The sequence below is a fragment of the Manduca sexta genome, chromosome 20 (assembly GCF_014839805.1).
Source record: "Manduca sexta isolate Smith_Timp_Sample1 chromosome 20, JHU_Msex_v1.0, whole genome shotgun sequence".
NCBI lineage: Eukaryota > Metazoa > Arthropoda > Insecta > Lepidoptera > Sphingidae > Manduca > Manduca sexta.
Genome location: NC_051134.1, coordinates 12,790,367 through 12,809,211, shown reverse-complemented (window position 1 = coordinate 12,809,211; position 18,845 = coordinate 12,790,367). Strand labels below are relative to the sequence as shown.

Below are 18,845 nucleotides of genomic sequence, written 5' to 3'. Positions count from 1 at the left end.
TGAAGTCTACCAACCCCCACTAGGCCAGCGTGGTGGACTAAGGCCTAATCCCTCTCAATAGTAGATGAGGCCCGTGCCTAGCAGTTGGACAGTATTAATACAGGGCTGATATTATTATAATCCCGACACTATCACGTCACGAGCCAGTATACACGACAAAAGGACCTCATACGAGCACAGTTAGAATAATCAACATCTAGTAAGAGGAAATAAATTGAACACGCGTTGTAATGTATGCAGAATTCCTTTTTATTCACGCTCATATAATTAATCACGAGTCATGCGTGTCCATAAATAATTATTGAAGAACGGGTATGTTTAATTACTTTGTTTTATAGATATCTTTATTATAATAAATAATTTTATTGTCTTGTATGACTTGTGGGTTTGGGACTTTACCAACGTCTTTAGATTGCATCAATATTTACAGTGCTTGGACATAGCTTACCGGCTGTTAACTAGAAACGTTTGCTTAGAGTTAAACTTAAGACAAACTTCCGACTATTATTGTACCGTTTAATAATTCTAAACTCAAATTTATAGGTCATTGTTTACCTTCGGCCTTTCAATAAAGGATCTCGAATTTAATTTTAGATTCCGTCCCAAGAACAAACCAACCAGAATGTGTCATTTGTGAAAAATCAAGCATGTCTAAAAATAATTTCGTCTGATTGATCCAATTTCACGACGGACAGAAAAAGCGATTGAAATCGTTATTTAAAACGGTGGTTAGATGTTATAATATTATATTTATGTGGGAAATTGCAAGTTATAACGAAGGTTAGTAAAAATAATTTTAAAATGAGTATAGGAAATCACGCGAGATAAGAATAAATGATTGCTAGTGTAATTAAACTTAGCTGTAGACGGCCTTTCAAGTTCGACGACCTGGCAGGCGCAGTGAGTGACGTAACTGAGAATCAGAAGGTCGCTGCCTCGATTCCTGTACGGGCAAATATTTATTTACAATTCTACAAATGCATCAATATTTGTTGTTTAACCGGTTGTCAACGTTCCGCAATCCATCGATACCAATTTGAGATAACTAAAGCTAGCTGTATTTAATTAACAGATAGATTAGTTTCCGGGTCACGATATTAACTATAAGTCCACAATGGCAAATTAAGATATTACTTATGTCACTACTGAGTTTCGACTTATAAGCCGGAAAAATGCGTATAACCTTGCCTCAAAAGTACACAAGGTATGACTAATTTAAGATGTAATTATAAAAATATAAAAAAATAACTCTTTCTACTTATTGTGTGAACTTATTATTTTATTAAAATCAATAATACATTGTATCACATCTGTGTATTCATACCTAATTGTTTTTGAAACGTAATATTGTAACAATATGTGTAATATGGGTATGGTTCTTAATTGTTTACGGGAGGTCTAACATATTTCCCGTCCATTTACAAAATCTACGGAGTCGCTAGTAGAAAAGGCAATACACGAGGAAGCCAATTTATATTACAAGTTTGAAAAGATGTTGAGATTACAAATTAAGTAATCCAATACATACATAATTCAAAGCTTCCTTGTCTATATATAATCACGTGTTATTTCTATACGTGCCTGGTAAAGTTACCTCACTGCACTTAATGATAAGTAAAGTCCCAACTTTGAACCCTTGAACCCATTCAATAGAATCTCGACTAACGAGAGATAATTACCCCTAGGCAGTTGACACAATTATGCCGGCCTGTTGGAACCGGATATACACAGGTCGATCCCGTAACAAATTTACGTGGGCTTTACCCCTAGGCAGTTGACACAATATATGCCGGCCTGTTGGAACCGGATATACACAGGCCGATCCCGTAACACATTTACGTGGGCTTTACCCCTAGGCAGTTGACACAATTATGCCGGCCTGTTGGAACCGGATATACACAGGCCGATCCCGTAACACATTTACGTGGGCTTTACCCCTAGGCAGTTGACACAATTATGCCGGCCTGTTGGAACCGGATATACACAGGCCGATCCCGTAACACATTTACGTGGGCTTTACCCCTAGGCAGTTGACACAATTATGCCGGCCTGTTGGAACCAGATATACACAGGCCGATCCCGTAACACATTTACGTGGGCTTTACCCCTAGGCAGTTGACACAATTATGCCGGCCTGTTGGAACCAGATATACACAGGCCGATCTCGTAACACATTTACGTGGGCTTTACCCCTAGGCAGTTGACACAATTATGCCGGCCTGTTGGAACCAGATATACACAGGCCGATCCCGTAACACATTTACGTGGGCTTTACCCTAGGCAGTTGACACAATTATGCCGGCCTGTTGGAACCAGATATACACAGGCCGATCTCGTAACACATTTACGTGGGCTTTACCCCTAGGCAGTTGACACAATTATGCCGGCCTGTTGGAACCAGATATACACAGGCCGATCTCGTAACGCGATACAGTTACGTAGGCCACTATGGCGGCATTTAACAGCTTGTGTTCATTGGTCGCTAACCGAGCGAATATGAAATATATCCTACCACCAGCATAATCGTGTGGTTCCTAAAATGTAATTTAATGTAATTGTAAATTTATACCAAACAAAAGCTATAAAACAAATATAATTAACTAGCTTTTGGCCTCGGCTCCGCCCGCGATATAAAGTTTTTCGGGCTAAAGTTTTCCGTTATAAAAGTCACGCTATATGTTTTCCCGAGAGCCTATGTTCTTTCCAGGGTCTCAAACTGTCTCCATACCAAATTTCGTCTTAATACGTTGAGTTGTTTTTGAGTTTAACACGTTCAAGCAGACAGATGCAGCGGGGGACTTTGTTTTATAATATATTTTAGTAGAACTTTTTCCCGTCAATAAGTAATCCCGTCATACATCATTGTTGCATAACTTTAATCGTTTACGCAGCGCACGCAACGGAAGCTCTCAAAACCAATAAATTTTCCCCGTTTTTGCAACATGTTTCATTGCTGCTCCGCTCCTATTGGTCATAGCGTGATCATATATAGCCTATAGCACTCCACAAACAAAGGGCTATTCAATACAATAAGATTTTGTCAGTTTGAACCGGTAGTTCCTGAGATTAGCACATTCAAACAAACAAACAATAAATTCTTCAGCTTTATATAATAGTATAGATTATATACAATTGATGTCATTTTTCATCGAGAAGTATCTCACAAATATATTTGTATTTACGGTTGCAAATCAGTGAGATTGAAATTTTAGGAGCGTATAGGTGTCCCATACATCTCTACTTTTACGAATAATCTTGTATACGTGATCTCAGACTAATACAAGAATTGAGAGAATAATTGAAGACTGATGTTTGATAAAAATATTTGTTACCGTCGTGTGATACATTCACCTAGTTTCTGAGTTAATTACCTTTTTGCTGATGATAAAATTCTGTCAAAGAATGACATTTATCAAAGAATGCTCTCATTTTACGATTGGCCTTATATCTTTAGCCATATGAAATATCTTAGAAAAACAATATAGACAATAATATTATGCAGACAGCTATCGCACAGGTATATATTAATTATATATTATGTCATCATTACCATTATAATGTATTAAAACAATTTTAATATTACAATATTAAATTTGTTAAAACAATAAGGAAGTACCTATTCCAAGAATAAGCGCTAAGGGCCTCTGGTAAAAGAGAATTCTTTTGTTTAACATGTTTATTAAGGCGGTGCCCCTAGCAAAATGGCGCCCAACCCATATTTTTAGAAGCTATAAATTCACAATTTATAATACATTATATACAAAAAAATAAACATTGTATTTCTCCAACATGTTATGTTTATTTTGGTTACTTAAAATTTTATATAATGTGGATATTGTTTCATTAATTTGATTATGGAACTACCTCCTCCTAAAGTACACATAATTTTAATTTGCATCCCACACTATTAGATAAATAATTTTATAAGTAACGTTTCGGTAGTTTAAATTTTCATGAAGACCTACTATTCTTTTTTAAGGAAATTCGTAAGAATTTCTATATAACTACCTGCAACTCGTGCGAAATCTACCAATCCGCATTAGGCCAGCGTAGTGGACTAAGGCCTAATCCCTCTCAGTAGTAGAGGAGGCCCGTGCCCAACAGTGGGACAGTGTATAATACGGGGCTGATATTATTATATTTATTATAACTCGGGCGCAATAAATATACTAAACAAATGCTCAAGGCCGTTTGCTTGGAGAAGAGCCTTAAGGGTGCATATTTCCATTGTTATAAGTTATGAATGTTCCTAACACAATAGTTTAGTAAAAGGCTTTGTGTTTAATCTTACTTGTAGAATAGTAAAGTAAAGGTCACCAGGGACACTGATCTAACTGAAACGTAAGCCTAGCCAAGAGTATAATAGCCTTCTTCAAATGGATTTCAACAGAAATTTTGATACGTAGAGCTTCAATAGTTAATGCTAATCGAGTAATAAACCGATATGCTGAACAGAAAATTGCACAATACTTACCATTCGTTTCATTCGTTCTATCATTGAACAATTCTCTGAATAAATGTGTAAGTTACATACGTCTATAATGTGAGAATGAGGACGGTTACCTTATCTCTCTTGACGTAAATTTTACTAGTGAAATATCTTAGTATAACGCTTCTTCTATATTTTTATTTGGACACGGCTGAGTGACCTTGTGGTAAGTGGAGTCCAAATAGAGTGGTGATAAACAAGAGATGATTACCCCGCGCAAGTCAACACCCGACATTACCTACTCCTTTTCCACTACAATGTGAAGTCAGTGCAAGTTGACGCAACACAGTTCTTCAAGCATGAGTAGATATGCGTTGATTTTACGACCAGTCGACCAAATGTCAATTCCTGTAGATAACATTCCCGGACAAAAAAGATAGAGAGCCCAAAGAGTTTTTTTTAATCGTAAATTCCATACAGAATGTGACTCGTACTGGAGTTTGATTCTAAGTTCCTTGGTCCAACAGTTCATATAAGTATGATGCCACCAAGGACAATAGTTACTACTCAGAACATCATTCACGCGTTTTCGCTCAAAAGGGTAGGCAGGAGCACAACTAGTTCACCCACTTATCGCCATGTGTGATCCGTCTCATGTCATATAGAACGGGTCCATGGACACAACCAGCACAAGTTTCACACTCCAGACTGGCATTGAGAAAAAAACCACTACTAACTACTGAGAAGTCTGCATAAAACAAGTTACACTACAAGGGCACTTTGTAACTCGAGGAACCGTACTAGATTGGGTTAATACAGCATACTTCGTAGGCAGTCGGCCTCGACTTTAATGTAAATATGTCAGAATCGAGATAGGGCACATGGTTTAACTAGATTTTGCAACAGTTGCATTATGATCACCGGTAAATGGCTGTGAAGTCGTGTATCACAATTTAACAGTAATAATAATGTAATTATCCTATTTATTACGTTGAACCTCTTTATATGTATTTTTATACCTAGAACAATTTACAACACTATTCTTTATGTACTTACTGTTATCAGGAAATTGTTTTAATCATACTATAGGCGCAGTGTATGAAGACCATTGTCTCTCTAATCATATATAGAAAACACTCAGTATTTGTAATTTTGGACCTTATAAGTTGTATTAAAAAAATAATAAACGGAAATGGCGACGTATGTAGAGATAAAGATGACAGTCTTGGTCCACGCACCACGCACATTTTACTTCGAACGTAATGCATTAAATTTTAATCATTTTCGAAGAAAATATGACGAGGAAACCTGAAGTGTTTTCGATAGGAATTTTAAATGCATGTATGTGAAGATAAGATTTACCTGTAAGTAAATGATCACAAGGCAAAATATGCTAATCCTTAAAACTTTTAAATCTAGGCAACAAATAATTTTATTTCTTCTGTACTTCTGCTTGCCCTAATACCGCCTATGAGCGGTCAACATTATTTTCTCTTGGACCCATGTGTCTGACATAAACTCTCTGGCAAAAAGAGGGTAGCTCACACAAAATATTGTCCAACCGCGGAAACAAAGTTAGAATATTCTAGTTACATATCCCATACATCGCTGCTGCTACACTGAAAAGGTTACAAACATTAAAACAATTTTAAAATCAATTAACATTTTTTATTTACAATCAATTATAAATTAAAAGCGATTCAACATCAATATTACTATTTACAAAAGTTTCGTTAACAATTACATTATAAATAAGTACTTATTGGAGATTTGAAACTATCGAAGTTTATTCTTCTTGATTTAACAATTCCACGGTAATTTTTCGCAGACAATTTCGGTGTTCTGGTCTTATTGGGACTATTAAAATCAACGCTGTAGAGACCAAACTTTGCCCTGCAAAAAACGGATTAATTATAAACATATTATTATTAATAGTAATACAACTCTCATTAGCGGCTAAAATAGTTAGTACAAAAACTACTTATATGTTTGCATAGTTATTCAACATTTAATAACATTTAAATGCGGAATTACTGTATATAATTTGCTTTTATATTAATGACATTTCAAACATGTCAATGATTCTTATTAGTGTCAATTACCACGCTAATATATATACAAAGCTGCACTACAAAGTTGTACATTAGGTCGTACGCACACCGGTAAAATGACTACTAAGAATACTTGTTGCATATAATATAATATCAGCAGCCCATTAGATAGTGTCCCACTGCCGGGCACGGGCCTCCTCTACTACTGAGAGGGATAAGGCCTTAGTTCACCACGCTGGCCTAATGCGGATTAGTAGACTTCACACACCCTCAAATTTTCTATAGATTTTTTTTCAGGTATGCAGGTTTCCTACACCGTTAAAGTAAACAATAATTCACAACGAATAAACAGATATTGTAGAAAAATCAGAGGTGTGTGCCCTTGGGAATTGAACCTGCGGAGATTTGTCTTGGCTGTCCGTTTGACACGCAGCTAGACTATCGCCTTTTATACTATTTGCATGCAGCGTGTAAAATCTCGTATCAACGAAATCGGCCCTGTGCCTTGTGGAAAAAAATCGCAAAATAAATATAAAACCCATAATATTACTGATACTTAATAACTATAGAACTAACTACCACAGTAAACTATAGATCTATAGACGAATTTAGACTAGATATAAAAGTCATATTTTTGACTTTACCAAAAATTTCTCTGAATTGCCTAAACCACCAGACGTTTGCAATGTGCGTTTAGCCTAAGTGTCAGTTAGTCACAATAGATACACGTGCCACTAATATTGGCTAATTAGATATTTACTTTAGAAACCATTACGAATTAAAGGAAACTAATCGGGCAAGTATTTATTTTTCTATACACGGCAGGTAGGTTTATGTTACTTTCTTTATCGGAAAACCGGTCTTAATTATGACTCATACATATTATAGTTCGAATAAAATGTATGTATCCTCATGTATTTTGCTAAACAATGTAGTAACTTGAATTAAATATTGGAATTCACTTTTCTCCTAAAGCAGATCTCCGCCCTGGACGTATTTGTCTACAGCAAGAATCCAACGGCTTAATCGGGATGGTATCAGTGTCTCACAAAGAATAGCGAAAAGTATTTGTGCGGTATTGCAGTGAGAGACATTACCGGAGGCCCAAATAGGTTCTATTCATTCATTATAAGGAGAGCCTTAACCCCATCCCTGGTACCAGACGTTCCTTAACTTACTATAAAAACATACATATTCATATGGGCAAACAGATTATAAACAAAGTATATATGTACTCAAATCAACCAAATAATTCCTAACTGAAAACTATGACAAATTACTATCTTGGACGAGAACATCATGTTCATCCAGTTTCCCAAATTTCGCACGTGTTATTTTAGTAGCATGACAGTTTCATTATTTGTACTATTAACAAAAAGCAAGCGGACAACTTCTTCAAGAATACTGATATCAGTAACTTTAAATGTGCAACCAGATTCGATACCAGAGAAAGGGAATAAAACAGTGATCTAGAGATAATTTGATGCAATATCTATATATATAAAAATGAATTGCTGTTCGTTAGTCTCGCTAAAACTCGAGAACGGCTGAACGGATTTATCTTATCTTGGTCTTGAATTATTCGTGGAGGTCTAGGGAAGGTTTAAAAGGTGAGAAAAAATTCGAATAATTGCCGGGAAAATCCTCAAAACAGCATTTTTCTATTTCCCATACAAACGTTTTCTAAATAAAATGGAGAGTCAATTTGTAATTTATTACCGCTGCATAAAGTTCAAATTCGCGTGCGCGTTGGAGGATCTAATATCGCGTTCTGAAACTCAACAAAAGTGAAAGTGAATCGCGAACGCGACAAAATTGCATAGTCTCAAAATACATAGTACATAAATAGTGGTCGGCTTCGAGAAACTCAATTTTAGCTAACTTCAGTTGTTAATATAATATATAACTCAAAGGTGACTGACAGTGATATATCAAGGAACAGCCCAAACCATTGGACGGATCGGGCTAAGACTTTACATGCATAAAGCTACTATGACGTAGGCATCCCCTAAGAAAGGATTTTGATAAATTCTACCCTTAAGGGGATAAAATAGGGGATGAAAGTTTGTATAAATGTTCTTAGATTTTCGACTGATTGAAGTGAAATTATAGATTGGGGATAAAATTAGTTTGAACCTATAAGTACCGGGAAAATATGTAGCAAGACTTTTATCAAACAGTGGAATTTTATCCTGGAAAACACCTTCACGCGGGCGAAGCCGCGAGCAAAAGCTAGTCGGACATAAATCTTTCTTACCGTTCTAGCAACGCAGTCGTAAATATGACACGCAAAATGTTCATTATTCATGCAATCTAAATTCATCTTAATACCTAAACTTACTTGCATTTAAATCGATTAATTTGTAAATTATTTATTATAATTATCGTAACTGGTTTGCGTTTCTCAATACTGACAATTTAAGTTATCGAAACCAGCTGCGGTTAATAACACTAACGTAGATATAAAGTTCCTGTTAGTGTTTTTTTAATAACATATAAGATCATAAGCAAGGTCAAGTTCACGTTCACAAGACTTGTTTATTATAAACCATGTGTTGTGGTTTGCAATTATATCTAGGTATTTGAAAAAATTCAAGCCTCAATTTAAATTTCCTTTCACCAATGAATTTGTTGTATTTAAATTATTCGCGCACGTTTTAACACGAGAATAAGTAAACGAGTTTGATCATTTTATAGTCGTTTGCGAGGAAGAAATAGTTGTGCATGTTTAATTAATGCTATTTGTTTTATCTTCCTGCATTAGTCTAAACCAAATTTATATATATTATAATATACTTTGATAGTTTTTATTTTTAGTCACAGAAATCAAAATACGAACTCTTAAAAAGAATTTCTAATGTATAATATAAAGTCTCCGAACTGTCATTATCAGTCAGTTTTGTGTGCTAACGCCTTAACCTTTTCAGTAATATAATACGCAAGTGTCCAACAGTGATACAGTATATACAGGACTGATACTATGATTATTACTTACGTGTAACCGTCAGTCCATTCGAAATCATCCATCAGAGTCCAGGCAAAGTAACCCTCAACCTTGCAGCCGTCTGTATGTATGGCCAGTAGCAATTGATAAAGATACTTGTTGTAGTAAGAAACTCTTTCGTAATCATCTATTTGGCCATGATCACACATACCATTCTCAGTGACTATTATAGGAATGTTTCTGCCATATTTATTTGTTACCCAGTTTAGAAGCTTGCGAAAACCGGGAGGATAAACCTGGGAAGAATGAGATTAAAAAAATTATAATTATATTATGGCAAAAAAAATATCATTAAGTGGTAATGTCATCAATAAATTAAATGACGAATAATGTCACAGTTTGTAAGAAAATATTTTTTTTATTGAAATTCTTCTACTTTTTTGCTTTGCCATTGTTTAGATACTTTGAGAAATGATGTTTTTTAAAGAAATGTTATATTTATGTAATTTGCAGTTTTAATAATAAAGTCAAAAACGATACCGTCAACCAGTCAGCACCAGGTTTCGGCCATTTAGGATGCTGTTCTAACTTCACTCTGGTGTCGTGTTCCAAGGATGGCACCTTCCAACCTGGCTCCATGGTTGATGGTGACATGAGGTATGTTGTATAGTGATTTAAACCGAAGAAGTCCGAACTACCTAGCAAAGCCTTCACCTGTAAAGTTAAATAATTTCTGACCGTATTAAAAAATGCATCTCAGCTTCGCACTGAACTGCGGTATCAGCTGAGACTGACAAATTAAACTCAGCATATTAAGATCGTCGCTATTTAATAAACAGATATCAACCAAATCTCAAATGATTCTGATTTTAAGTCACAGCATATGACGGATTTGTTAATTAAACAGCGCCGATCCAACTGTAAATGTCATTTTGACAAAATTTATTTTTTTCAACATATTTTAATGTTTAGTTATGTTTAATTTTTTTCTTCGAAATTAAGATTAAAAATACATAATCCAACCCAGACTAGAAAAGCATCTTAAATGAAAACTTAAGCTTGGTATTAGTTTCATATATTAAATGTCGACTTGAGATCTTACTCAAAGGCCAGATTTATTTATTAATACGGCCCTTTGAAACGTACACGAAGAGAATACATAATGGTTCCACGTACTATGACATTTTAATATACTACTAATATTGTAAACGTGAATTTTGTGATGTTATAATGGAAACAGATAATACGCTAAATGGATTTGATAGCATATCATGGAATAAAATAAGGCTCTTTATCGAGGAAAAAATACAGCGCGTCCTTTATTTTGTTAGAGAGTTTTATGCTTTCGGAGGCATGAGTTAAATTTCATTATTATGAACCTCAAATCCTTTAACCTCAAATGATAGAGGCGCAACTATTAAGCACTGTGGAATTAAGTTCATCTTAGTTAAAAGAACTCTAAGTTTTTAGCATAAGTTCCTATAATAATTATCTGTACTCAGCCCCGGATCTTGAATTTTTTTAAGGCGGGGCAAAATCTGGATAGTGCCGCCCCTAACCACCTATATTTTTACTTTTGTCATCATCATCATCATCATTTCGCGCCTCGCGGGTAATAATTTATGTGTGTTATATACTGGATGTCTCAGTAGTCAAAGTTGCGTTAATGATGAGATGTGTATTCTTCTGCCAAGTTTGAATTTGCCGCCCTCTCAATTCGCTGCCCGGGGCACGGGCCCTGGCTTGACCCTCCTAGATCCGGGGCTGTGTGTACTTGCCGATATCAAGTATATGTAAAGTTCCCAGGTCACGAAGAAAGCGAATTTATTAAGACTCCGGTGTCAGTTATCATGGGAACATGAGCAACATCTCAAGAGCGAAGTAAATTTGAAGTAGAGATAACAATATTCGTGTTGTAGTGTACTTACTTCTTCTTCTGTGAAGGTGGGTAGTCGGGATCTTGCAAATCCTTCATATTCACTATAGGTGTCTAGTCGTTCTCTTACGAAGGGTGGGTAATCGCCTTCCATAGAAAATATGGGGTGTGCATACAGTCCAAACTGTAAATAATATATTTTTAGTATGTTCCATGTACATGCAAATTTTCTATTTTTTTTTTTTAATAAGGCCTTTTCTGATTCTATAACGGTTTTACCAAAACCAAAATGCAGGGTAAAACAAATTATAATAATAGTAAAATTATAGTATTCAAATTTAGAATGGTTTGCTTTTTTTTGTCTTTATACAAGCTAATAAAAATTAAATTTAGAATAGTCTCTGGTAGAAAGACATAAATTCTATGCAATATCGCCTTTATGTAATAAAACTCAAGCGTAACAAAAACCGAACTGTCTACTACGTTCGATAAACAAATTATCAACTAACATGCATCTGAAGATATGTTTCGACTGCGTCGCGATCTTCTTGCTTATTAGCATCTTTTGGTTCGCCCCAAAACGCATCTAGCGTTATCCCAATTTTTCCTGAAATGAATAAATAAGAATCAATTTTCTACGATAATGGAAAAGTTGTTTTATTATTTACATATAGATACTTACGGTATGCCTAAAATATTATATTATCGGTTATTAATTATAATGCTTTGATGTATCATAAAGCAAGAAAAAAGGTGTTAAATTTTTACGACATAAACTTTTCTAATAGTATGATTTAAAAATAAAGTATATTTTATACAAACCTTTTTGATATGGTCTAAATTCTTTATCGTAGAGACGGTACGCCTTTGCATGCCCCAGTAAAATGTAGTGAGAACATAAGTATTCTGCTACGCCACTAGAGTTTATCGCTGGCACGAAAATAGTACTTCCGTATCCCTAAAACGTGATAAGCAACAAATTAGGTTTAAAATAACGTATCTTTAATGGAAATCCTTTAAATTATCACTATTAGTTATGAAAATATGTGTTTAAAAGAAAATTAACTTTGCCTTCATAATATACTTAAGTAATTTCATAATTTAAAAGAAGCCTTATATATTTTTAAATACTAAATATCAAAATATTTTTGTGGATATAAAACGTGTCACAAACATCAAGTATGTCATAAGATTTCCGGGGTTTTGCGATTCTGCGTACTAATGACGCAAACATTCAAAAAAATATCAACTTACAACAAACTTTCCACTGAGCATTCGTTTTTTATTAAACTATATTAGTACTCCCAGTTTCTGGTTATAAATTACAAAATTATATTAAATAAAAAAAAATAAGCAGACATTTTTAAAATTTGATTTTAGTAAATGTTGATAATATAACATTATTTTGATAAAAGTAGTGTTATAATTTAAACGAGGTCATTATCTACTAATTTAAGATACCTACGAAGTATAAAATGAGTTATTTTAATACGTTCCATATACAAATTATGTTTACTGTACAATTTAAATAACAAATAAGGTTTTATTTATTTATGAACTAAACAGTAATTAATAACATTTGAAACCTTTGCATACTATTTTGAATATGAATCAATTAATTCAAAAGATGTTATATAATAATAACTATAGGGTAAATAAGAATTATAATTCACTATCAATATATATCTTAAATAATTTCGGTTCCATTTATAGGATCGGAGAAAATACAAAATTCGCTATCGAAAAAGTTCATTGACCGCCACATTAGATACATGTAAACGAAATAATAAGAGCTTCAGTAATACATTTTGCAGGAAATAATTAAATAGAAAATAAAGACACAGAAGAAGTTGCAGAACGAAAAAGAAATAAAGATTATACGACTTACATTATAACAGTGTTGATGAGGTTCGTTCACAGTGGTCCAAAAGTTAATTATATCTCCGTACAACTTAAAAGCCACTCTTGCGTAATCGACGAAATAGTCGACCATCAAAGGATTACTCCAACCCCCAAGATCCATGAGGGCAGTCGGCATATCCCAATGAAAGAGCGTCACCACGGGAGTTATATTGACCTTTATTAGTTCTTCGAAGAGGGTCCGGTAATACTTCGCACCCGCATTGTTAACGTTATTGTCAGTGCCATTAGGGAGCAAGCTGTGAGAATGATTTTTTTACTTATAGAAAATTTCATGTCATTTGGTGAATCAATTTGCAGCAAATGTGATATAGAATAACATGCATTTCATACGATCAAGAACCTAATATGTCTAAGCAATAAGTTTATTCTTCACTGAATACTCACCGGGGCCACGATATCGATAATCGGTAGTACTTCACGCCAAGATCTTTGACTATTTGGATGTCATCCATATATCTGTGATAGGAATCGGTAGCGACATCTCCATTTAAACGATCCGCTGTGAAATCTGGATGCTCATGAAGATATGTGTCCCACATACTCTCACCTTTACCTGTGGAAATTAATAAATATGATCTCTTACTTGGTCATTGGAATGGAAGCAAAAAAAGATAACACTTTTGAAATAAATAAATATGTAAAAATTATAAAAGGTCTTTCCATGTAGGTCAGTTAAAATTACGGTAATGTAAAGTTATGTATAGGCCATTTTGATTTCGTATTAAAAATATGCTAGTCAATAAATAATATAGTTTTAAATAAATCAACATAAAACGTTATAGGATCGTAGAAAATATAAAAATTACCGTCTTCGTTCCATGCTCCTTCGATTTGATATGCGGCCGTCGAGACACCAAATATAAAGTCATCTGGAAAGCTATAGTTGCTCCACCCAGAGCTATCGTCCAGCACACTCGCCTCATGTGCTAGGCACAGCAGGCTAGAAATAATGAAAGTCCATTTGGTATAAAATACTTCCTAGAAAACTTCTTTTCTTCTTTTTATCGCGCACTGTTCTAATTTCGATTTTTATAGAATTTAATCTATACAAATATATAAAGCCAAAGAGCTTGTTTGTTTGAATGGGCCAATGTTTAGAAATACTGAACCGATTTTTTTTCGCTAATAATAAGCTTTAATACTCTTAAGCTACTTTATATCTCAGGAAAATATTATTTACGCTAGCGAAGCCGCAGGCAAAAACCAGTCGTAAATAATATTCCTAATTAGTTATTTCTTCTTTATTTGTAATTCTTTTAATCGTCTAAGAAATATGATATTTCTAAGTATGGATGTGTGCCACCCTAACAAATCAAAGGAAAAAAATATTCCATACGCACACATACATACTCTTGGCATTGTCGTATCATGGAAAAGGAACCAACATGAACAAAATAATCAGCATTTTTCCTTTACAAATAGTATATATAATTGGAACAACTTTGAATCTTCTTGCGCGTACTATATCTCCTTAATAATGTAAAACATCATTGCTGTGTATACATAATCCAGATTTATTGTATATTGTTTCCATATAAGCGATACAATTTGTACGATAAAAAATCCCCGCATTTATCAAGTACGAGTAATGGATTGTAGAATAACACTTACGGTGAAAACCCAAATAAATACACGTGTTTACAGTGTTACACACTAATATTTTCCTGGCTTTTGTTGCAGTACTCGAGGATGTTATTAAGAATATTAAATTATGTACTGCGAGGTACATACCTATTTTTCCTGTGCTTTTATATGATTTGGATATCAAACTCCGAATTTCATTGTTTACTTGTCAATCTACAGACAAGGAATATTTCCTTCTTAATCTAATACTAGTTCTAATACTGGTGGTTGGTCTCTCATATGCGGGAGTCCACCTGGGTAGGTACCGCAATGTCTATTTCTGCCATCAAGCAGCAGCGTGTAGTCACTGTTGTGTTCCGGTTTGAAGGACTTTGTAGCCAGTGTAAGCACTGGACATAATGAGACTTAACATCTCATGTCTCGGGATGGCAAGTGCAGTGGAATGCCAAACAATACTTTGTAATTCAAGGTGTTGGATGGTGTTTCTATTGTTTATGAGCGGTCGTAACGCTTACCATCAGGCGAATGGCAAGCCCGTCTCATCTTACAAAGTAATAAAAAAATATCCTTCTAACTCTTTGCGATCTTATATTACAACAGCCTTGGTTTCTAAGGAGTGGAAAATCAAATCCAAAAATGTAGCTAAAAACCAAGATAATTGAAGCATAATTCTTAATGATTTGTTATGTTTACGCGAATGTTAGACATAGAAATAAAACTAAAAACTATTTAACGGATTTTATCGCGGTTTCTTATATTATTATTTTCTCCCGACGTTTCGAAGACTTTGCAGCCTTCATGGTCACGGGGGGGACTGAGGTGTTGTTCATCCGTAAAGTCAAAGTTACAATATCTACTCTCATCTCTCATCAACAGCTAAAATTTAAAAACAGTTGTATATTTGAAAAATGTAGGTAGATATTGTAACTTTGACTTTACGGATGAACAACACCTCAGTCCCCGTGACCATGAAGGCTGCAAAGTCTTCGAAACGTCGGGAGAAAATAATAATATAAAAAAACGCGATATAATCCGTTAAATAATTTTTAGTTTTATTTCAAGCATAATTCTTATTTCTGTGGAAGGTTTTGAGTGAACCCACGATCAACATCACACAAAGTGGCAAAAAAAAAAATAGTAAGAAAGAAAAATCCTGGTATTAAACCTGGAAAACGTAAGGGAACATGACATAAAATAGACTATTTAGCAATAAAATCTATTAGACGAGTTTCTAAGGCAAACATCACACAGGCAGATATTATTGTTACACCATTATACGTACAAATACCGATAAATGAATGGATAATTGGTTAATTGACCGCGTCGATGCCTTATTTGATCATAAATAATGCGTACGACAGGTTCTTAGTTTCATTCCCGATTCAAATTAAAGGCTTTGTTTAATTTATTACATTGTAACAAATATTCATAATATTGCACAATGAATAATTATAAAATTCAATAGATACGGTCGATATGCACCGTCCTACACACTACCTGTATAAAATAAAATTCTAATATTATTTCTAACTGACAGCATAAACCAAAATTTTGCTTCTATGGCTCTAAAAGTTAGAAAATTTGTACTGAAGTGCGTGAACCAGGTGAACACTATAAAATATTTTTCTAAAATTCATCCCCTAAATCAAATAGGGCATGCAGCTATCTATTATCGAAATAAAAATACAATACGATTAAACAAACGTAAAACTAACGCAAAATAATCCACAAATGCACATAATCACTATCGATTAACACAATACACACAAATACGCGATCAATATCGATAACGTATCGATAAAGCGGCTCACCTAAGTGTTGCCAAAACCGCTCCGCTCTGGGCGACTTTACACGAGCTCCGCATTGTTGAAACTAAGACAAGGCACAAGTGCGATACCTATTGAATGCGACGAACTTAATCGCCTTTGATTACGGAATAACCTCGTGGGGTTCCCCAGGAAGAGAACGAAAAAATGTCCTTTTGAACTATATCCGCATTTTGCTTCCTGGTCAAACATTTTTGCGAAAGGCTTTCTGCTTCACGGACATTTGTTCTATAACGAAATGTTGGAAAATTGACGCATATTTGTTTTTGGAACAGGGATTGCAAAATACGTTATCGGCCACCCAAAGATAAATAAAAACACTCGTAACACAATGGCAGAGAAGTTGTAGGCTTATTGCCAAACTTTAATATAAAATTTATTATTTATAAAATTATGTTGTATTATTTACACTCTTATCCCTGAAAAGGTGTTTCGAATTGAGTCATACTTATATCGAAAATAAATACAAAAGTATCTAGGCATACAAAAGACATTGTCATTTATAAGAATTATGAGATGAACAATTTTTTTTAATAATTGAAAAATACAACGCAGTTCTATTATTCATAAATACCTTCACCGTTTAGTCTTTCTTTTTTCACCTCATTAGTACCTATGTAAGTAGCTGAATAAATTCAAATCTTCAGACGGCCTTGGGTTCTTATAAACAAAAAAAAAACTTTAGAAAAATAAAATAAAAGATCTTTACATAGAAAAAATGTTTTATTTAAAATAAATGTCTATAGAATATTTAAAATTTTAACTGCCTTCAGCTACTTTTATGGCTGACTGTACAGACATACATGATATACATGATACAATAACGCCTCAATCCTATGGGGATAGGCAGAAACTATAGGTTGTCACCTTGACCGATTGATGTACACTGTATCTTCTACTTTAGTCAATATCTTCATGCATTCCCGCTAGTTCAGAAGACTTTATCGATCGATATCCGACATTCAAAAGTTCGATCCGGTCGACACCTACCGAATCATCCCCCATACCTTCATTAGTCATTGTTTTAAAATTATACAAAGTATAACATGAATGATTAAAACCGACTAAAAAATCATTTAACGTAGTTCTTATATTTCCTATACTTAATATTATTATCTATATTTATTATAATTCCAACACCCGCGCACTCGGTCAGTAAATATTAATATATTCACACTTATATCAAAAGTTATAGATCCACTTTTTTACCTATTCTATTTTAATAAAAATATAAAACTAATATAATACTGCTATCTTTCTTAGTCAGATTATTAATTCTATTCGAAAAAAAGCGGCAATAGTCTAGTTGGGTGTGAAACAGATTGCCGAAACGAATGTCCGCAGGTTCAAATCCCAAGGGCATACACCTCTGACTTTTCTAAGATTATGTGTGTAATCTTTGTGAATTATCGCTTGCTTTAACGGCGAAGGAAAACATCATGAGGAAACTTGCATACCTGAGAAATTCTCTATAGGAAACTTGAAGGTGTGTGAAGTCTACCCATCCGCACTAGGCGTGGTGGACTAGGACTAATCCCTCTCAGAAGTAGAGAAGGCTCGTGCCCAGCAGTGGGACAGTATATAATACAGGGCTGATATTATTATTAATTCTATATTCTGACATAATATGCAGATAAAAAGAACCTAAGTAATAATATTATCTTCTGTCTACTCTATTGTCTCCACGGTATAATAATAGTGGACTGTAGACTAATGGTGTCGCGTTCGATTTCCAAATCGGTCAATATTTGGAGTTTTTCTATGCAACCGTGCACGGGATTTGATTCTCTATAAAGGGTATTCTTTGTAAACTATGCGATGAATATAGCAAAGCAGAATATTCTAGTCTGTTTCTTATCATGAAGCATAGAGTCGTGTTATAAATTATGTACTCACGGATACGTGACAAATACTCAGCCGGAACTTCCATGTTACACATAAAATGATATTCGAGAATTATTATGGTTATAATAGTCTATACTACACTAATACAAAGTTATTTTGTTTGTATGTTTGTTGGATGGAAAATACTTCTTAAACTAACCGATTCTAGGAATTATTTAGGGAGTAATAATGCAATCCATGAGTCAATATCCTGCAATTTATTTCGATTTAATAAGTTTTATTACGAGAAAAGTGCGGACAGTAGCTGACCATAATTTTTATATACAGTAGTATTTTTATCATACAGATGTCTGCTACAGATGCCTCA

At 34.2% G+C, this 18,845-nt stretch overlaps 1 protein-coding gene across 1 annotated transcript; it reads right to left on the bottom strand.

The window, feature by feature from the left end:
- Positions 1-6,123: 6,123 nt before the first annotated feature.
- Positions 6,124-16,726, bottom strand: LOC115456427 (myrosinase 1). Its single transcript, XM_030185485.2, has 10 exons — positions 16,619-16,726; positions 14,030-14,163; positions 13,608-13,776; positions 13,189-13,459; positions 12,123-12,258; positions 11,810-11,907; positions 11,353-11,484; positions 9,965-10,138; positions 9,476-9,720; positions 6,124-6,322 (listed from the first exon to the last, which is right to left on the bottom strand). The coding sequence occupies exons 1-10, from the start codon at positions 16,669-16,671 to the stop codon at positions 6,175-6,177; spliced, it is 1,560 nt and encodes a 519-aa protein (XP_030041345.2). The 5' UTR covers positions 16,672-16,726; the 3' UTR covers positions 6,124-6,174.
- Between the last annotated feature and the right edge of the window lie 2,119 nt (positions 16,727-18,845).